Source organism: Schistocerca americana, chromosome 4 (genome assembly GCF_021461395.2).
Source record: "Schistocerca americana isolate TAMUIC-IGC-003095 chromosome 4, iqSchAmer2.1, whole genome shotgun sequence".
In the NCBI taxonomy this organism is placed as follows: domain Eukaryota; kingdom Metazoa; phylum Arthropoda; class Insecta; order Orthoptera; family Acrididae; genus Schistocerca; species Schistocerca americana.
In genome coordinates this window covers 773,797,731-773,819,832 of record NC_060122.1, presented here as the reverse complement: position 1 = coordinate 773,819,832, position 22,102 = coordinate 773,797,731, and the positions used below count along the sequence as shown (strand labels likewise).

Genomic DNA, 22,102 nt, shown 5'->3' with positions numbered 1-22,102 from the left:
CCAACGGAGAGCAGCGCGCTTCATTACAGGATCATTTAGTAATCGCGAAAGCGTTACGGAGATGATAGATAGACTCCAGTGGAAGACTCTGCAGGAGAGACGCTCAGTAGCTCGGTACGGGCTTTTGATGAAGTTTCGAGAACGTACCTTCACCGAGGAATCAAGCAGTATATTTGCTCCCTCCTACGTATATCTCGCGAAGAGATCATGAGGATAAAATCAGAGAGATTAGACCCCATACAGAGGCATACCGACAATCACTGAAAGCAAGCGGCATTATCACAGGAACACGCCACGTCACGTTATCAGTTGAGCGGGGAAGTCATATTCGTAATTCAGTGAAATGGATTAGCGATATCAGATAAGGAGACACCTTCCTCGTGAAAGGGGCTTCAGCGCGGGTGCTACCGGTGACATCCGCCCGCGAGCTGCTGAAGGTAGCTACCTGAGCTCTCGTTCGTAATCTGCGGGCGTCTCTCGCTCCGTAGATAAGAGGAAGCGTCGGACCCTGCCACTCTGCCAGTCCACACAGTCGCGCGGGGGAGAGATGGCGGCCTCCAGGTACTTCCAGCTGCTGGCGTCTGCACTGCTCACCTTGGTGTGCTTCCGCACAGGTGAGTTGACCATTCCAGGTCCCTCTCTCAGGGCCACATGCGACGCTGACCCGGGGAAGCCCGGAGCCCAGCTCTGTTTCGACACGCGACAGAGTGCTCGTGACTCACAAGGGGCCCGTCCACCTATCGGATTTATGTAACTTTTTGCATTTATGGTACGTGAAGTTCGGAACTCAAATAACAATTTCACAAAGGAGTTCGATGCCGCTCTCAAAAATGATTAATGGAAAATCTCGTATAAAGATGTGAAACAAATACTAACAAAGAGATAGAGGGGCTGGCCAGTACTTACCTCAGCTCAGTACAGCCGATAGATACACAAAACAGAGCAGAAAATTTACGTATCCTAACTTTAGGAACTTTGTTCCTTCTCAGGGAGGAGAGAGGGGAAAAAAAGGGGAAGAAGGGAAAGTGGATTCAGTTACTCACAACCCAGGTTATGAAGCAACAGGGGAAAGGTAAACTTGAGAAAGTCATATCCCTGACCAGTCAAGCCCTGAAATGAGATCATACGTTGTCAATATTCTCCCCACACCACCCAGAGTTGCCTTTCGTCGCCTCCCTAACCTCCGTAACATCCTTTTGAAACCCTACAATATTCCCAGACCACCTTCTCTACCCAGCGGTTCCTACCCCTGTAACCGACCCCGCTGCAAAACCTGCCCCATGCATCCCCCAACAACCACCTACTCCAGCCCCGCTACTGGTAAAACATACACAATTCAAGGCAGAGCCACTTGTGAAACAACACATGTCATTTATCAGCTGACATGCCTGCACTGCACAGCCTTTTACATTGGTATGGCGACAACTAAACTGGCTGAGCGCATGAACAGGCACAGACGAACTGTCCGCCTAGGAGAAGTCCAATACCCAGTAGCCCTCCAGCATAATTCTAGGGACCTAGGAACCTGCTACACCGTGCGTCCCATTTGGCTTCTCCCATCCAACACCAGTCCCTCGGAACTGCGGAGATGGGAACTTGCACTCCAACACATCCTTTCATCCCGCCATCCCCCTGGACTGAACCTACGTTAACCGACCTCACCTCCATTTATTCTTCAGTCTTCTCCTCTTTCCCTTTCATCTTTAGCCATTCACGCATCTTTTCATCCTGCATAGTTGTGTTTATCTTTTACTATATACATCTTTACTTCTGTATGCATCCTCTTTGGTTTGAAGCTGGCACAGTACTTACAGTAGAATATCTTTGGCTTCCCTCTGACACCCATGCCTCCATCTTTGATACCCTCCCTTGTTTACCTATGCCCTGTTGCTTTATAACCCGGGTTGTGAGTAACTGAATCCACTTTCTCTCCTTCCCCTTTCTTCCCCTCTCTCTTCCCTGACGAAGGAACAAAGTTCCGAAAGGTAGGATACGTAAATTTTCTGCTCTGTTTTGTGTATCTATCGGCTGTACTAGCTGAGGTAAGTACTGGCCAGACCTTCTATCTCTTTGTTAGTATCTGATCTCAAAAATACTCGACAAAACTGTCTTTGAAATTTTCCGAGGAATTTTAATTTTCTTTTAGTAAATCTGGCGGCAGGACGTAGCAGGAGCAGGAGGAAGAGAAGGAGGAGGAGGAGGAGGAGGAGGAGATTAGTATGTATAACGTCTCGTTGACAACGAGGTCTTCAGAGACGGAGCACATGCTCGGAGTAGGGAAGGATGGGGTAGGAAATCGGCCGTGCCCTTTCAAAGGAACTATCCCGGCATTTGCTGAAACGATTTAGGGAAATCACCAGTACGCAGGGATCATTCGTTTGTGTACGGGGATGGTAATCAGCTAATCAATACATAGCTGATTCGAATCTCATTATAGTCTATTTTTCGTTTCATTTTTTTCGTTCAGTTCTTATACCTACACTATTTAAACATAAAATTAATCAAATATATGCTAATTAACGCATATCTAATTATAATTTTTTGTGAAAAATGCACATCATCTGTTTTATAATTACGTATTCCATGCAAAATCCCAGTTTTCATTGCAAATATAAGTTCTTAATTATCGATATTTTATAAAAAGGTTCCTAATAAATTTGAAGTTTTTAAAAATTTGAACAGCTTTTATCAACAATCTTTTATAAAATATCGATAATAAACAATTTGTATTTGCAACGCTAACTGGAACTTTGCGTGAAAAATATAATTTGAGCCGGCCGGGGTGGCAGAGCGGTCCTAGACGCTTCAGTCTGGAACCGCGCGATCGCTACGGTCGCAGGTTCGACTCCTGCCTCAGCATGGATGTGTGTGACGTCCTTAGGTTAGTTAGGTTTAAATAGTTCTAAGTTCTAGGGGGCTGATGGCCTCAGATGTTAAGTCCCATAGTGCTCAGAGCCATTTGAACCAAATATAATTTGAAACAAGAAGATGTATACTTTTCATACAAATTATGATTAAATATGTGTTGATTACCATATATTGCCGGCCGCGGTGGTCTCGCGGTTCTAGGCGCTCAGTCCGGAACCGCGTGACTGCTACGGTCGCAGGTTCGAATCCTGCCTCGGGCATGGATGTGTGTGATGTCCTTAGGTTAGTTAGGTTTAAGTAGTTCTGAGTTCTAGGGGACTGATGACCATAGATGTTAAGTCCCATAGTACTCAGAGCCATTTGATTACCATATATTTGATGAATTTGATTTGTAAAAGATGCAGATATTTGAATTGAGCGAAAAAATAAAACTCCAAATAAGTGCTAGTAGGACTCACGCGCCGAGGGTTTCGTATAAACTTAGTTATGTATACAGATAAGTCATTCATCCCGGGAGTGGAGAAATTAGACGATTTTTGCATGTTATCGATATAGATACTGGCAAGTTATCATAATATGTGACAGAAATGGCCATTCATTTTGACTTCATTGACGTAGAAGCTTAAATGTTTTACACCGCAAAGGGATCGTAGACCTTAGTATGTGGCGTATGTTTCAACTTGATACGTATTCCTGAGAAAAAAAAGCGGTTTTAACAGTAGGACAGACAGAAAGACGGACAACAAAGTGACCCTATAAGGGTTCTGTTTTTACCGGTTGATGTACGGAAACCTTAGAGACGAAAAAAAAAAAAAAATCGACCATCATGAAATTCGAACCAGCTATCTGTTGATTATCTGAATATCCCCACCACAGCTGAACAAGCCACGTGGTCAAACGCCAAAACTGCCTTGACTTTGAAGAATTAAAGGTCCTAGGAATACTTCAAAATCGATTTTCTCAAGAATTTTTGAGAGTTGCATCGAACTGGTTTGGGAAATTGGTATTTGAGTTATGAACTTAATGCACCATAAATGTAAAAAGTTCCAAAAATTCGTTTGCTGGGTGGTCTCATTGTCAGTTTACAATGGTCGCCAGTCAAAAAGAGCCTTTGCTGCGAAAGACGAACAACGTGACCATAAGCACTGCTGTAGCTACTAAACTTGCACTGTGTTTCAGCGACTGGTTGCGATATTTCAGTATCGGGCGGTACTCGTATCAAAACACCTGAAAAGGTAACAGGTGCATTATAACACAATGACTGATATGGGAAGCGTTACCTCATGAAGCGCCAGTTCGACATTTATCAAAATTTGTGGATCTGTTCATCACATAACGGACATTAAATGGTTAAAGATTCATTCCATTCCGAACTGATGTCCATCATCAACGTCAGTGTGAGGTGTGACATGGATTTGTTGTAGAATCTTAGAACATATCGTGAGCTCAAATATAGTGAGGTGTGTCGAACAGGATGACATCCTCCATACCAAGCAGCATGGATGGCGATAGCATCCATCGTACGAAATCAAACTCACTTTTCTCAGATGACATACTGAAAGCTTTGGATCAAGGAAATCAGGTAGTTGCAGTATTTCTTGATTTTTGGAAAGCGTTTGAATCAGTACCACATCAATGGCTACTACCAAAACTATAGTCACATGGGGTATCAAGCGAAATCTGTGATTGGATAGAGGATGTTTTGGTAGGGAGGATGCAACATGTTATATTGGATGGAGAATCATCATCAGACGTAAAAGTAGCTTCGGGTGTGCCCCAGGGAAGTGTGTTGGGATCTTCGTGTTCATGTTGTGTATAAACGACCTTCTGGACACAAACTGCGACCTCAGACTATTACCAGATGCAGTTATCTATAATGTTGAACTGTCAATCAGGCCTTGATAAAATTTCAAAGTGGTGCAAAGATTGACAGCTTGCTTTAAATGTTCAGAAACGTAAAATTGTGAGACTTCTTGCAGGTTGTATGGCCGTAGTCCATGGAACTCTTCTATCCATGACGTTTCGTCCAAAGCTACGTTAGACATCTTCGGAGGTGCTCCTGGTTGTGCTGAGTATTGCCGACTGACGAGTAGGACGTCGAAGAACGGCCTAAATACCGTGGTACGTGGGCGTGGTCTGGATTTCACGTGATAGCAGAGATAAACCTTGTCAAGGATAACATATAACTATCGATCATACTACATCAAAGATAAAAATCTCTCATCGATTCTGTAGCGCCCATGACGGTAGAATAAGGGGAGATGGCGCTGCAGACTTACGCTGTACGTTGTTTTGAAGCCAGTGGGCGGGACCTGCCACCATCTTGGATCCCCCGAAACATTAGCAGACGAGTGCTTACAATTGCTTCTTGTTCGTTATTTCTGTCGTGTGCACGCGATATTTGTTTTATATAGTAAATGTTACATGTTTTAGTGAACAACACAGCATAATGAACGCAACTTCAAACGTTTTTCTGGTCTACACGACACGACACGAAAATATGACGCTTCTGGCCTCAATACTGTAATTCCTTTTTATTTATACACTTCGAATAACCGAGAAGAGAAGTATGTACTATGAAAAGCGTGCTTTCGCAATCCATTTCTAATCACTTTACTTGTGTTTGTGTCGATAATTGATAAAGCCAGAACTCCAAAAGCAATGATTAATAGTTTAGAGGCAGCGATTTGTATTCGTTGCATTTTGAAGTCAATGCAAATTTTAAATGTTCAAGTTTGCAAGAAATTTACCTTATTTTCTTTGGTGTCCCATAGATGCATGCAGGAATGATACAAACAAGCCAGCTGTCATGTCAACAAAATGAAAGATTCGTTAAATTACGAAGGAAAAGAATTGAATTTAAGATTGTCAGTCTCATTGTAGTTTAGGCCTACACATCTGCTTTGTTTTTAAATTGTACCTAGCAAGTGACATTCAGGGTGGCAAATAACAGCAATTTACAGGGTAACACGACAACACAGTGAATAATGTAATGATCTCAATAGCCTTTACTTAGATACGGAACTTTGTTTTAACAAATATGTAACCCTTTAAATACTTATAATTTAACCACCATAACAGGTGTCCACACATTTTACTGAAGATTTAATTAACTACATGTAGTTACATTACTTTTATATTAAATCACTGCATTTTAAAACATTAGTCCCCATTTCCAGGATATTTCTTGCCAGGACTTTTCAGTTAGTTGGGAATAACCAAGCAATGAAAACCAAGTGCATTTCTCACCTCCAGGGAGCTCTTCGCGTTGGATTGAAAGGAAATCTAACGTCAAATCACAGAAATAAAACCATACTGTAAAACTTTACAGTGCATCAGAATTTCAAGTATATATAAGAAAATAACGCTTAAATAAGTCCACTTGTGTGTGTGTGTGTGTGTGGTTTGAGGTTTTCGGGCGCTAAAAAGTCCACTTACGAATGAAATGTGATTTGTTTAAACTTTATACTACAATTGGAACGATTAGCACACCTAAAAGCGACGCAAGCCGGCATTTTTTTTTATCAAAACGCTTCACGACTACACGGAATCAAACCATCAGAAGCGAATGTTTTGGGGTAGCTAACATCGCGGATCTTTACTTGGGTCAGCTTCAAGTTTGTGACGTCATGACAACTCCTCTTATTTTTACCTCCATGGTAGCGCCACTGTCCATATATCTCTGAGTTCCATGGCCTCTTCTTTTCTGTTAAAATTATCCACATTCTGGCGCACAAATCCTTTTAGCTCTGTCCGCTAGACTTTTAATTAAGTCTAAAAATTCTAGAGCTAAAAGGATTTGTGCGCCGGAATACCTGGACGCTGAGTTAAAGCATCTAAAACGGGCTTTTGTGAAGAATGGGTATTCTAGTAAGGAAATAAATAGAGTTTTGCGACTGAACAACAGGAGGCCTAAGGTCAACGATAGGACACAGCATAGAAGAACACGGTTTCTCTACCCTTCATCAAAAAAGTAACGGATTAAATGGGCAAGATTTTAAGGAAACATAACGTTCGGTGATTTTCAGACCAACTATGAAAATAGGCCAAGCACTTTGTCCCGTAAAGGATAAATGAAGAGCTTATTTCAATAGTGGTACAAGTCCATTTTTGTTCATTCTGGGATACAGAGTCCTAAAGTTAAATGAGCGCTAAAAATCTGCAGTTGAGATACCAGAAATATTCAAGTTTCTAGTAGCTCAACTGCAGATTTTTGAATATTTCTGGTATCTCAACTGCAGATTTTTAGCGCTCATTTAACTTTAGGACTCTGTATCCCAGAATGAACAAAAATGGACTTGTACCACTATTGAAATAAGCCCTTCAAATGTCCCCCTCTGTCTGCAAGTGGTGTATACAAAATTCCATGTACATGTGGTAGGGTCTACATTGGAACTACAAAGAGAAGTGTGAATACACGTTTGAAAGAACATAAAAGTCTTTGCCGACTAGGAAAAACAGACAAGTCAGCCGTGGCGGAATATGCTCTGCAGTCGGGTGATCACGTAGCGAAATTTTCGGAAACTGAAGTTTTATGTACTATGACGAGCTATTATCCACGGCTATATGGCGAAGTCATCCAAATATTTAAACAAGGGGACAATTTAAACAGAAAAGAAGAGGCCATGAAACTCAGCGATATATGTACAGTGGCGCTACAGAATTGATGAGAGGTTTTTATCTTTGTCGTATTATGATCGATAGTTATATTTTATCCTTGACAAGGTTTATTTCTGCTATCACATGAAATCCAGACCACGCCCACTTTCCACTGTGTTTAGGCCGTTCTTCGATGTCCGACTCGTCAGTCGGCAAGACTCAGCACAACCAGGAGAACCTCCGAAGATGTCCAACGTAGCTTTGGACGAAACGTCAGGGATAGAAGAGTTCCATGGACCACGGCCACACAACCCGGAAGAATTCTCGGCAGCTGGAACATCCGGTCGTGAAAGCCTTCATTGTATGGTAAAACTGTGAACTCCACAAAACGAAAAAACGCAGCATCCTACGACTATAATATCAATTGGCACTTTTGGAATCGGCCAACTTATACAAATACCTGGGTGTAGCACTTGGTAGGGATATGAAGCGGAATGATTACATAGGTTCAGTCGTAACTGAAGCAGGTGACAGTTTTCGGTTTATTGGTAGAATACTAGGAAAATGATCTACGAAGGAGACTGCATACAAAACACCCATTCTGGAATACTGCTCTCGTGTGTGCGAGGTGTGTCAAGCAGGACTAACAGGGGATACTGACCGGATGCATCAAGGGCAGCACGAATGGTCACAGATTTGTTTCAGCCTTGGAAGAGTGTCGCACACGTGCTAAAGAAACTGACATGATACAATCTTGAAGATAAACGTAAACTAACCCGAGAAAGCCTGCTTACAAAGTTTCAAGAACCGGCTTTAAATGATGACTCTAAGAATATACTACAACTCCCTGCGTGTCGCTCACATAGGGATCGATGGGCTAGGTATGAGATATGTAACCAGTCATTCTTGCCATTCTCTACACGTGAGTGAAACGAAGAGAAATTTTGATAACTTGTACAATGGGACGGATCCTCTGCCATGCACTTCACAGTGGTTTGCATGGTGTAGATACAGATCCAGACTTCCAGAGGTGCGAATACACTTTTGTATTTCCTGTGTCATAGAAGCAAACAGCCTTCCATAGTTATCTTGAAGAATTTCCTGGCATGCCTGAAATACGAGGTGTGATCTAAATGTAGCATGAATTTTTGTTTTTCTGAAAGATATTTTATTTATTCATCAACATCAACTTTGTTACTTTCGAAGTAATCCCCTTCAGATATAATACACTTGTGCCAGAGCTTTTCCAATCTTGGCTTTTGGAACTCACTTTTCGTTATAGTGTTCGGTTCCCGTGGAAAAATGACGTCATTTCAAGGTTCTGTTAACCTCTGAAGTAGAAAGAAGTCTCAGTTGGCCCTCTCCGGTGAATGCGTTGGCTGAGGTAGCATAAAGGTTTTGTTTCTCGCCAAAAAACCGCAACTAAGCATTGAGGTGTGAGCGTGAGCATTATCGTGAACAATTTTCACGAGCGATTTTGCCACAATTCTGGTCGTTTTTCTTTTTTCAGACTGCATCACGCAAACGGCGCGTAACTTCCAGGTAGTATTCCTTATTGAGTGTACGACCATTACGCGGGAACCCATGATGCACTGTCCCACTGTAAACGAAGAAAAAAGTGAGAACAACTTTCACATGTGATCGAACTCGTCGAAATTTCCTCGGTCTTGAATCATCAGACAGTTTCAAAATGGCTCTGACACTATGGGACTCAACTGCTGTGGTCATAAGTCCCCTAGAACTTAGAACTACTTAAACCTAACTAACCTAAGGACATCACACACATCCATGCCCGAGGCAGGATTCGAACCTGCGACCGTAGCGGTCGTGCGGTTCCAAACTGTAGCGCCTAGAACCGCTCGGCCACTCCGGCCGGCAGACAGTTTCAGTTATGGCTATTGGGCCTTGGTTTCGACATCATACCCGTATACTCACGTTTCGTCTCCTGTTATAATTTTCTTTAGAAGTTCTGAATAGACGTCAGCGTGTTCTTTTTTGTCGAAATTCAACAGTTTCGAAACAAACTTTGCAGCTGCACGTTTCATACTCAAAAGAGCCGAAAAAATTTCCGATAAAAATGACAGCATCATCAGAAACATCTCTGATGGTGACTCGGTGATTTTACAGAAAAATTTTATTCTTCTTTTCTTCGAAATTGTCGTCAGTAATTGATGTGCTAGAGTATCCAAGTCGGTGTCTTCTTCGACGTCTTCTCAACCTTCTTTGAAACATTTATACCACGCGTAAACACTTGCCTTACTCATAGTAGATTCACAAAAGGTACAGTCATCATTTCGAAGGCGGTGCTGCACTTTATTCCATTTACAAGCAAAATTTAATGCAAACTCTTTGATCCATCCTTTTCGAAAGTAAAAATTCACCCAGCACTCGAAAACACCCATAACCATTTCAATTGTCGACAATAAACTAAATATTCAAAATAACTGAAAATGCAAACACACACCAGGAGTATGTGTACGAACAAGATAAAAAAGTTTAGAAAATGGGATGTATAAAGTCCGCGAAATTAAAAACTTCCAGTTACTTTTTGATCATACCTGTGCATAAATGTCAGTTTTTGAAAACTGACTACTGGAAGCTTGTATGAGAGTATATATCTTGACATCACATCCCAGGATCTGTAGGTGACAAATGGGTAAATAGGTGGCACATCAGGTGAATAGGCAGGCCAGTCAAGGATGCGTACATTCCTCAAGGCGTTTGTGGTGTGGAAATTTTGCTGAGCATTGCTTTACGCTGCTGGAATATACCATTTAGTACCGTGGTGTGCTCTCCACACCATAAAGTCCACGAGTTGGAGAGTTACGGGTCTCGAGAATCGTTGCCACCTGTGACCAGGTCGTCTACGGACAAGCTGATGTCGATCTGACCGCCAACAACAGACGTGTGACTCGTCGCTGACACCACAGAATACCACCCACTGTCATAATTGCAAGTCTCTGTTGTCTGTTGTATGGCGTCAGCAGTAAGCGACATAAGGCAACTGGAGATCTTCCAGTGTGGTTGATGGTGATACGAACCTCAGCTTGGATTTCAAGTGTGATCATCCGCCCATTGATCAGGGCCAGTCTGTACGATCTTCTCGTAGTGCAGTCCTTCTGAAAGGACATGTTCCTAATCTTCTTGGCACTCTGCCGACGTGAGTACATCCCAGCGCCGCTCGTTCTGCTGTCAATGTGCTAGAGCCAAATGTATCCGCAATCTGTTGGTACCTACTGTGTTCCACTCATGTCCATCATTCGACCTTTCTCAAAGATCGAAAGCTGGTTATAAGCTGAACATGCACATCTTATAGGCACATTTTGTTGGTATCTTCACCTGAATCTTTGCAGTAATATCAGACACAATCAATAGACGTCCCATACTAACACCAAGCTTCGTCTGTAGGAAAGGATTTTTATGTAGTGAAAAACCAAAAATAAGTTAGCACGAGGCAGAAATTTTACTCGACATTTTCCATAGGTATTTTTAACATTTTCTATTTCTGACTGTTCAGTATGACAGATTTATATCAGTATTACACTTCATATACGTCTACACACGGCAAGCCACCTCCCGATAGGTCTATGTTACAGAGGTACATAGGTTCGACACCGTCAGCTGGGGTAATATTGGTCGTTTGCAGACAACATTGGCCCAGACGAAAAAAAAAGTTGCCATGCAACGCAGCTCATGCATACGCCAAAAAATATGCATATTGTTATCTTAAATAAGAAGTAGTAGCACTGGCTACATTGCTTTTGCACTGCTTGTGTAGTTTACGAATCTGCCGCTGCATCAGCACTTGTTATGTGCCAGCTCTGTTAGGTAAGGCACCTTTAACCTTTTCGTCTGTTACACAACTTATTATAATGCTTATAAGGTGATTTTAGTATTGCTTCATCTGTTTAGAATGAAGGGAGTACAAGAAATTCCTATTTCTTCATTTTGGTTCAAAATAAAGACTATATTTTACAATGAGGTAACATTGGCCGGTGTTTTGGGGCAATTTGGCCCGAACAGTTTTAGGCTGAGGTTTTGCTACCTACCGGGTCTTACTTTAAAAATTTCTTACTCTTTTAAACAAAATTCTTTTCCGTCAGGCTGACAAGTGTTTCCTGTGCTACTAAATGAACAGACGAAAGGCCTAAAAGGGGCCATGGTATAATATGTTATTCTTAGTTCGAAAAGTGTAAAATTGTTTCACTAAGCAGACAAAAGCTTCTTGAATGATTGCCAATGAACAAAAATGAAATTAACATTGTAGGAGAGGCAGTCTTACGATAGACAGAGAAAAAGGTGATTATGTAACATCCCCAGCTGATGATAAGTAGGTGTGTTACTTGGAGGATGTTTTGAAAAATAAACCAACCCAGTGTCTCTAAAAGAAAACTATTTTCTGTTCCTGAACTGGGCAGCTTTGTATAATCACTTAGGAACTAGAAATTTTCAGCACAGGGCAGGAGCATGTAGAGGAACTCTGGCTCAAGTTTAAAAGAGTAGTTGACCACGTACTGGATAGACACGTACCCAGTAGAAAAGTAGGGCTATAGACAGAGAGATACTTAACGAAACGCGTTTGGCTGTCAAGAGAGCAATGCGTGAAGCCTTCGATAACAAGCGTAGCAGAGTTATGTCAAGTGATCTGTCAAAGAACCCAGAGAAATTCTGGTCGTATGTAAAGGCCGTTAGTGGTACCGAAGTTAGTACCCAGTTCCTACTGAATGAGACAGGAACTTAAAATTGAGGGTACCAAAGCAAAAGCTGAAGTTGAAATATTTAACTCCATTTCCAAATGTCCGTTTACAAAGGGAAACCTGTAAAGATGAATGAAATATGTATTAGTGCCATTGGTGTTGAGAAACAGCTGAAATCGTTTAGATTGAACAAAGCTCCAGGCGCCGATGGAATCCCTGTCAGATTCTAAACTGAATTTGCGGCTGAGTTAGCAACTCATCTAACTATAATCTATTGTAGATCCCTCGAACAAAAAACCGTGCCCAGTTCTCGGAAAACGGCACAGGTAGCAGGAGTGATCCAACTCATCTAACTATAATCTATTGTAGATCCCTCGAACAAAAAACCGTGCCCAGTTCTCGGAAAACGGCACAGGTAGCAGAAGTGATCCACAAAACTACCGTCCAGTATCCTTGACGTCGATTTCTTGTAGAATTTTAGAATGTTTACTGAGGAATCTTGAACAGAATGATCTTCTCAGTGTCAACCAGCAACGATTTCGAAAAAGTCGATCATGTGAACCCCAACTCGCACTTTTCACACGTGACATACTGAAAGCTTTGGATCAAGGCAATAAGATAGATGCAGTATTTCTTGACTTCCGAAAAGCATTTGACTCAGTACCGCATCTATGCTTGTTGTCAAAAGTATGATCGTATCAAGTGAAATTTGTGACTGGATTGAGAACTTTTTGTTAGGGAGGACACAGCATGTTATCTTGGACTGAGAGTCATCGTCAGATGTAGAAGTGACTTCGGTTGTGCTCCAGGGAAGAGTATTGGGACCCTTTCTGTTTGAAATGTATATTAAAGACCTTGCAGACAATATTAATAGTAAAAATCAGGCTTTTTGCAGATGATGCAGCTGCGTATAATGAAGTACTATCTGAAAGAAGCTGCATAAATATTCAGTCAGATCTTGATAAGACTTAAAAAAAATGGTTCAAATGGCTCTGAGCACTATGGGACTTAACATCTGAGGTCATCAGTCCCCTAGAACTTAGAACTACTTAAACCTAACTAACCTAAGGACATCACACACATCCATGCCCGAGGCAGGATTCGAACCTGCGACCGTAGCAGTCCCGCGGGTCCGGACTGAGCGCCTAGAACCGCTAGACCACCGCGGCCGGCGATAAGACTTCAACGTGGTGCATAGACTGCGAGTTTGTTCAGAACTGTAAAGTTTTGCACTTCACAAAACGAAAAAACGTAGTATCTTATGACTATAATTGATGTGAAGGTCGATGGCAGCATGTCATGACCTCACACAAATGCAGGATGCTTTTCGGTCGGTACCTCTGGGATTTGCAGTGGGATGATAGATGCTAGCACGAGTTGGGTGGTTGTAGGGATCTGGAACATTCTACAATAATTAGTACTGGAATACTTTTTTTTTTTTTCATTTATTGAATTTCAATTCCCCCCGAAGGGGGCGGGCTGGCAGCAGCTTAGTACGCCGCTCTTCAGCCGACAGATTTTGTGACAAAGAGCAAGAGAACAAATAATAAAAAAAAACAGGCGATAAAATCGGAGACTTAGAGAGTAACAAGGCGAAAAGAAATCGTGGAACTTAAAACAACAACACAGGGATGATGACGCTAATAAAAATACATACGAAGTAGACAGGGAAAACAATAGACAATTAAAAAACACGGCGACAGTCTGGATTCTGTTCGCAAAGGAAATAAAATTCACACCGAGCCACAGCATGGTTTCTGTTCGCAACACGAGAAAGACAAACAACACTGAATAGTCACTGGAACACTGCACTAAAAAGTTGGCAAATGTGACACCACAGTCGAGAGCAGGTGGGGGGAAACTGGACAGAAGATGGGAAAACGAAAAAGGGGGGGAAAGGAGAGTAAAAGCGAAGGGGGGAGCCGGGAAAGGAGCTGAAGGAGGATGAGGACCCATAAGAGGGGTGGGGGGCAGACGCGACAGGGAGTGGGGTAGGCAGAGGAGGGGAATACAAAAGGACTGGGGGGAGAAGGGAGGTAGGGAGAGGTTTAGTGGGGAGAAAAACAGGACAGAAGGGGAGGGGGGAGAGGGAGCCCATAGAAAGGACAGAGGAAAGGAGGGGGATGGAGGATCAGAGTTGATAGGAAGGATAAATGGATGGAGAGAGGGCATCATCCGGGAGGGGGAGGTGACGGAAGCCACCTTGGGAAAGGAGATGGAGGGTGTAGAGATGGAGGGTAGGGGGGACACAACGGTGAAGACGTGGCAGGGGGCGGGGACGGGAGAGGAGAGGAGCAACCAGGGGGTGAGGGGGTTCAAGACGGCGGGAGGTGTAGAGGATGCGGATATGTTCGAGGAATAGGAGCAGATGGGGGAAAGGAATGAGATCATAGAGGATCCGCGTGGGGGACGGGAGGCGGATACGGAAGGCGAGGCGGAGAGCATGACGCTCAAGGATCTGGAGGGACTGGCATAACAGAGGATGGGACGGATGAAGGATTTGTAGGTGTGGAGGATGGTAGAGGGGTGCAACCCCCATGTCCAACCAGAGAGGAGTTTGAGGAGTCGGAGGCGGTTGTGGGCTTTGGATTGGATGGAGCGGAGATGAGGTATCCAGGTGAGGTGACGGTCAATGGTGAGGCCAAGGTAGGTGAGGGTGGGGGTGAGGCGAACAGGACGTGCGCAGACAGTAAGGGAGAAATCCAGGAGGCGGAAGGAGCGAGTGGTACGACCTACGATGATTGCCTGGGTCTTGGAAGGATTGAGTTTCAGGAGCCATTGGTTACACCATGCAGCAAAAAGGTCAAGGTGATTCTGGAGAAGGCGTTGGGACCGTTGGAGGGTAGGAGCGTCGGCGAGGAATGCAGTGTCATCAGCACATTGCAAGAGGTGTACTGGAGGGGGGGGTTGGGGAATATCTGCCGTGTACAGGAGGTAGAGGAGAGGGGAGAGGACAGAGCCCTGGGGCACACCGGCAGAGGGGTAGAAGGTGTGGGAATTGGCATGATGGACGGTAACATAGGAGGGGCGGTGGGAGAGGAAGGAGGCCACCAGACGGATGTAGTTGATAGGAAGGGCGTAGGTTTGGAGTTTAAACAGGAGACCGGGATGCCAGACACGGTCGTAGGCCTTTTCGAGGTCAAGTGAGACAAAAATGGCGGAGCGACGGGAGTTAAGCTGGAGGGAGAGGAGATGAGTGAGGCGGAGGAGTTGGTTATCAGCAGAGAAGGAGGGTCGAAAGCCACATTAGGTGTTTGGGAGGAGGTGGTTTTGGTGGAGGTGGAGATGGATGCGCTGGGAAAGGATGGATTCCAAGAGCTTGCTGAACACCGATGTGAGACAGATAGGACGATAGGAAGAAGCATCAGATGGAGGCTTATTGGGTTTGGAGAACATCAGGATACGGGAGGTTTTCCACAGGTTGGGATAGAAGCCAGTGGCAAGGATGACATTGTAGAGGGTGGCAAGGAGGGAAAGGAAGGAGGGAGGGCAGTGTTTGAGGTGGCGGTAGGTAACGCAGTCGTGGCCGGGAGCAGTGGTGCGTTTAGTGCGGAGTGTGAGGCTGATGTCCTGTGTAGTGATGGGAGTGTTAAGTGCAGAAGGTGGGGTGTGGCCCAAGTACTGGAAGCTAGGAGCAAGGGGAGGAACAGAGGTATTCGTACGGTCCATGACATCAGGGAAGAGGGAATAATCAAAGTGGGGATCATCTGGGATGGACAAAACATCAGAGAGGTGGGAGGCAAAGTGGTTGGCCTTACTGAGGTTGTCAGGAAAGGGACGGTCATTAAGGAAGAGAGGGTGCTGGGGGGTGGGGCGGCTCCCAGTAAGGCGGTGGAAGGCAGACCAATACTTGGAAGAGTTGATGGGGAGTGTGGTGTTGAGTCGTGTACATGTCTGGCGCCAGGCTCGGCGTTTCTTCGCAACAAGCAGGTTGCGGATGTGTCGCTGTAATTGCCGGTGGCGGGTAAGTGTATCCCGGTCACGAGTGTGGAGAAAAGAGCGGTAGAGGCGGCGGGACTCTCGAAGGAGAAGGACGGCCTGTGGAGGCAGGGCGGGGCGGTGAGGGTGGATGGCTTTGGTGGGGATATGGGTGGCGACGGCGTCAGACAATGTCTGGTGCAGGAAGGCAGCAGCGCGAGCGATGTCATCAGGAGACTGGAGGGTAAGGTCGTGGCCGTCAACCTGGGTGTGAATGGAATCCCGGTAGGCATCCCAGTTGGCACGGGAGTAATCATGGACAAGTTTAGGAGGGACGTCAGGGTGAGGAGCGTGGCGGGGATGGCGACCGTTAGAGATAGTGAGGAGGACAGGAGCATGGTCACTGCCAATGAGGTCAAGGACATCCGCGATGATGCGCCCAAGGAGGTTTGGAGAGGCAAGGACCACATCAGGAGTGGTGTTGGATTCGGGCCGGGTGTGCTGAGGCAGGGGAACCAGGTCTCCCTGGAGAGTGGTGAGAAACTGATGCCACCGTCGGAGGTCGGCAGGATCACGGCTGTGGATATTGAGGTCAGCGGCAATCACGTAGGTGGAGAAGGTGCGGTCAATGTGGGCCAGGAAATCGTACGGGATGGGGGTGCGAGGGCGGACATAAATGGTGGCACAGGTGATGGTAAGGGTGGGGAAGAAGAGGCTGAGGGTGAGATGCTCGGCAGGATTGTTAAGGAGAGGTTGGGGCTGGACAGGGAGGTGCTTGAGGTGGCCTATAGCAACTCCACCACGCGCGAGAGGGTACGGGTTATCGGTGCGGTGTAGAGTGTAAGGAGCCATGGAGACGGAGAGACGGGGTTGAAGGAAGGTTTCATTTAGGACGAAGGCATCCACGCGGTGCTGACGTAGGGTGTGGAGGAAGAGGAGTTTGTGGGTGGGCAGGGAGCGAATGTTGTGGTACAGGATACGGTACGGTTGTTGTGCCATGGGAGTGGAGAGTTAGACAAGGGTGGTGAGGGGGGTGAAGGTGAAGTGGGCCTGGTTGTGGGAGTATGTGGCATAGGTGGTAAGATGGAAGATGGAACGGGCAGCGAGGGCGATTTGGGAAAGAGTGTGTGAGCGCTGGAAGGGGTGGATGTTTTGGAGCACAATGGTGGTGAAACGGATGATGTCCTCAGCAGTAGGGGGAGGGCGGTGCGAGTTGTTGGGGTGGATGGGGTCATCAACAGGACGGACAGGCACGGTGAGCTCAGGGGTTACTGGTGGAGGTTTCGCTTTGCACTTCGAGGAGTAGGTAGGATGTGGTTCGTTGCAAGTGTTGCAGGAGGGGGGAGAGGTGAGGTTGGGGCAATGCTTGACGAAGTGGGAAGCTTTGCAGTGGGGACAAGTAGGGGGGTTCCTGCAGGCCGAGGTAATGTGGTCGTTGTAGGTGAGACAGCGTTGGCAGCGGTAGGATTGGACGGGGGAACGGGAGGGGTCCACCTTATGGTGCTGATTGTAGATGAGGGCTCCCTCGGTGAGGAGGCGGTCAATGGAGGAGGAGGATTCGGTGAATATCCGCATGAGAAAAGTCGGCCCGGCATCATTGAAGATGCGACGGGCCGAGCGAATTTCAATGTCGGGCCGGGAGTTGAGTTCCGCCAACACCTCAGCCTCTGTGATCATGGGGCTAAGCTTCGTGATCACAGCGGTGAAGGTCGGCGGACGCCGGGGAGGTTGAGGCTGACGGGGAGAGGACGGGGTGTAGTAGGGGGTGAGGGTTGCACGTTGGCCAAATTGGATACGGGGGATGCGGGAGAGGAGATCGGTGTGGAGGGAAGCACTGGGGGATTTGATGAGGACCGAGTCCTTGCGAGGAATCAGTTGGGAGATGGGAGCAGTGGGGTAGTATTTCCGGATGGCGAGGGTGAGGGAGCGGGCATCAAGGAATTGAGGGTCAGGATTGGAGAGGACAAAGGTGTGGGTGGCAGGCGGGGCGGGGGCGGGGGTCGGAGCCGCGTCCATGGGGGTGGGTGGGTCACGGGGGCTGGGGTTTTTTTTGGAGGAGACTGCAGGGGAAGGGTCAGCATTCGGGCGCTTTGAAGGTTTCGCGGGCACGACCGGGTGGAGAGGGGCCAGGGGTACGGGTTGCAGGGGGAGATGGCGGGGGGCAGGACCACCCTGAGCAGCGGATGACGCAGACGGAGGGGGCGTGGGTGTCACTGAGACTGTGGAACGTCGAGCAGAGATCTGTGCTGGCTTGGAGCCTGTCGGAGGCGGTGCGGGGAGCGGCGGAAAGTCAGTAGCTGTCGATGGGGCGACAGTGATAGGGGAGGAGGAGTTGGGGGTGGTTACAGCCGAATGTGGTGCAGGGGTGGGGTGGACAGGGAGAGAAGGAAGGACGGGAAGTGGAGTGGAGGAGGAGCTCCATGTGATGGTGGTTGGAGCAGCGGAGGGAGAGGTGAAAATGATAGTGGTGGTGGTGGTGGGTTGGGACATGGCGGCGGCGCGCGAGAAGGGCGGCGGCGGCGACCAGACGGCGACGGCGGCGACCGGCAGGCGGCGGCGGCGGCGGCGGCGGCGGCGAGCACCGGCAGGCGACGGCGGCGGCGAGCCCCGGCAGGCGACGGCGGCGGCGGCGGCGGCGGCGGCGGCGAGGACCGGAAGGCGGCCAAACGGCGGCGCAGACGGCGACGGCGGCGATCAGCAGGCGGCGGCGGCGGCGGCGGCGGCGAGCACCGGCAGGCGGCAGGCGACGGTGGCGAGCCCCGGCAGGCGGCGACGGCGGCGGCGGCGGCGGCGGCGGCGAGGACCGGAAGGTGGCGACCAAGCGGCGGCGGCGAGCACCGGCAGGCAGTATGGACGGCAAGCAGACGACACGGCAGGGAAACGGCGGGGATCTTCCACGTCGAAGGTGCACCCTGAGAGTAGCCCAGGCAGTGAAACTCTTCGATGAAGAAGAGAGGGAATCCAACCCTCGAATGTACTGGAATACCTTAGGAAATAACTTTTACTTTGTTCTGCTACTGCATTCCAAGAACATAACTAATAACAACTATCTTTCTTGAAAACAATTGACTCATTAACAAACATTTGGATTGTACAACAAGCAAGATAACGCAATTCTGGTATTACGTGCGCAATACATGCGCGAACTAGAGGCTGCGAACCTAGCGAGCTGAAGGGTATTGTAATCTGACTTCGCTCACGAGCTGTAGCTGACTCGCCTGAGCTCTGCAAGTCTCATTCCGTGCCATAAGGCGGCGCTGCAAGCGCCAGCGAGTCCAGAGAGCTAGCAAGTGCTCGACCGCTATCGATTATCGTAACCTCTAGCGTGGTGTCTAACGTTGACACCACAATAATACCAGTGAATCATTGTGGAATGAGCCAACTCATATAAATACGTGGGCGTAACACTGTGTAGGGATATAAAATGGAATGATCACATAGGTTCAGTCATAGGCAAGGCATGTGGTAGACTTCGGTTTAATGGTAGAATACTGAAGAAGTGCAGTCAGTCTCAAAGAAGATTGCTTACAAATCACTCGGGCGGCCGCTTCTAGAATACTGCTCAAGTGTTTGGGATCCGCACTAAATCGGACTAGCAGGGAATAAAAAACGTATACAGAGAAGGGCAGCAGGAATGGTCACAAGTTTGTTTAATCCGTGGGAGAGTGTTACAAAGATACTGAAGGAACTGAACTAGCAGACTCTTGAAGACACACGTAAACTACAAACTGTTAACAAAGTTTCAAGAACCGCTTTAAATGGTTACTCTAGAAATATACTACAACCCCATACGTATCGCTCATACAGGTATCATGAGGGTAAGATCAGAATAATTACTGCACGTACAGAGGCATTCAATCATTTTTTACCGCGCTCCATACGTGAATGGAACAGGGAGAAAGCATAATAACTCGTACAAAGGGACTTTCCCTCTGCCATGCACTTCAGGGTGGTTTGCAGAGTATAGATGTAGATGCAGTAGATGTAGAATCAGTTTCGTTAACATTTAAATTCTGCTAAGCTTTTGAATGACTGTCCTAAAAATAAACTAATTAATATTTTACTTATTCATTTTAACTCTTCAAATTTTCGTTATTTACCTCAGTTTTTGGAAATAAACGATTCATTGGAATGTAGTAACAATCTGTTAAATATATGGTGATATTTAGTTGGTTCAGCATGAGCTCAGTGCAGTTTTTAGCTTACTGTGAACAAATTTGAATATATGGGACAAAGTCACCCCATGCAGAGGTAACATTACCTGAATTTTTTGAAAAATTACTGTTGACGTAAGAAGTTCCTAAAATACTATAACTCCTCCGGAACAGGCCATGAAGGCCCAAAGGTACCGACCGGCCGCCGTGTCATCCTCCGCCCACAGGCGTCACTGGATGCGGATATGGAAGGGCATGTGGTCAGCACATCGCTCTCCCATCCGTATGTCAGTTTCCGAGGCCGGAGCCGCTACTTCTCAATCAAGTAGCTCCTCAGTTTGCCTCACAAGGGCTGAGTGCACCCCGCTTGCCAACAGCGTTCGGCAGACCGGATGGTCACCCATCCAAGTGGTAGCCCCGCCCGACAGCGCTTAACTTCGGTGATCTGACGAGAACCGGTGTTACCACTGCGGCAAGGCCGTTGGCTCTAAAATACTATAAGACTACGGTGATTTAATGTAGATACTAAAAAAATTTGCTACAGTTTACCAGTTCCTGTCATCTAATCAGAGCTGAACACGTCAAAGAAGATGGAGAAGTCGGTCAGTGATAGCCCAGCTGACGGTACCACAATCATTTTCTCCCTTTCGTGTTTCATTTGCGAGTAGGGCGTAAGATCTATATTTCCTCTGATTTTCCCGTCTCTCCCGAAATGTACGTAAGAGCAAATAAAACGCCCACCTGACTCTTCCTGGCAGGTATGCCCTCGGAATTTCAACAGTGAGTCGACTTGTCTATGACGAGTTATCTCTCTCTTGTAAAGTCTGCCACTGAAGTTCAATGAGCATCTCTGTAACACTGTCGCACCTATTAAAGGAAGCCGAGACAAAATGCGCACTGCTTCCTTATTGATCCTACCTGATAATGGTTCAAGACTGAAGAGCAATACCTAAGAAACTTGTTACTTAAAAATGCATGTCAATGAATGATGACATCGACTTTGTAGCATCCATTGCATTTATAATACTGTTTGTGATAGAACGTAAGCGTGAAAAGTATAAATGACTTTTTGTGACTTTCGAAGTTTCTTACAAGAATGATAGGACAATAAAACTATACGATCTAGTCATATTAATGTGACCACCACCTACGTTCGACGTCAACGTGCAATAGCAGCTCACAAGCGGCAGGTGGAAACACTAGCAGAGGAGGGTTTATAACGCGTGTCGGTGGGAGGGGGAGGGGAGAGCGACGTGAAAAACAGTCCAGTCATTGTCGTAATGCCTAAACAGAGCTGTTTACATGGCGCCCGAAAGAGCATGATCATTGGTTTTGTGCCAAGGGGAGGGGTGGAGGGGGAGCTTCTCCAAAATGGCTAACTGAGTAAAATGTTCGCGTGTTCCGTGGTTAAAGTATACTGTGCGTGGCAATTATGGTGCATCACAGACAAGAGACGACGAGGGTGAACAACGGCTGCGGAGATGTGTACGGGCGAATAAACGTGCAACTTCTGAGCAATTGAGCGTCCCTATGAACAAAGGGGCTACCAACAGTGTCTCCTCAACGACCGTTCAGTGAACATTGTTGTGTATGGGCCTCTGCAGCTGGCGCCTGGTTCGTGCACACCTGCTCACTCCTGTTCATCCCCGACGACGGTTGGGATTTGCGCACGAATACCGCAACAAGACGTCCACTGGTGACTGGTGGCCTTTTCAGATGTATCTCGTTTTACGCTCCATCGGACAGATGGCCGTTGGCATGTATGGCGTGAAACGTCTGAAAGCAAACACCCTGAATGTTTTATGATCTAGGGAATGTTCTCGTGGCATTCTCTGGCTGACCTCGTCATTCTGGTTGGCACGAAGA

The 22,102-nt window shown here is 46.5% G+C and overlaps 1 protein-coding gene across 1 annotated transcript in view; it reads left to right on the top strand.

The window, feature by feature from the left end:
* Nucleotides 1–547: 547 nt before the first annotated feature.
* The window catches only part of LOC124613792 (trypsin-1-like), a 137,075-nt gene continuing 115,520 nt past the window's right edge, over nucleotides 548–22,102 (top strand). Inside the window, exons 1-2 of the mRNA XM_047142514.1 lie at nucleotides 548–614; nucleotides 18,228–18,371. Coding sequence (XP_046998470.1) covers nucleotides 548–614; nucleotides 18,228–18,371 — 211 coding nt within the window. The remainder of the gene's footprint in view (nucleotides 615–18,227; nucleotides 18,372–22,102) is intronic.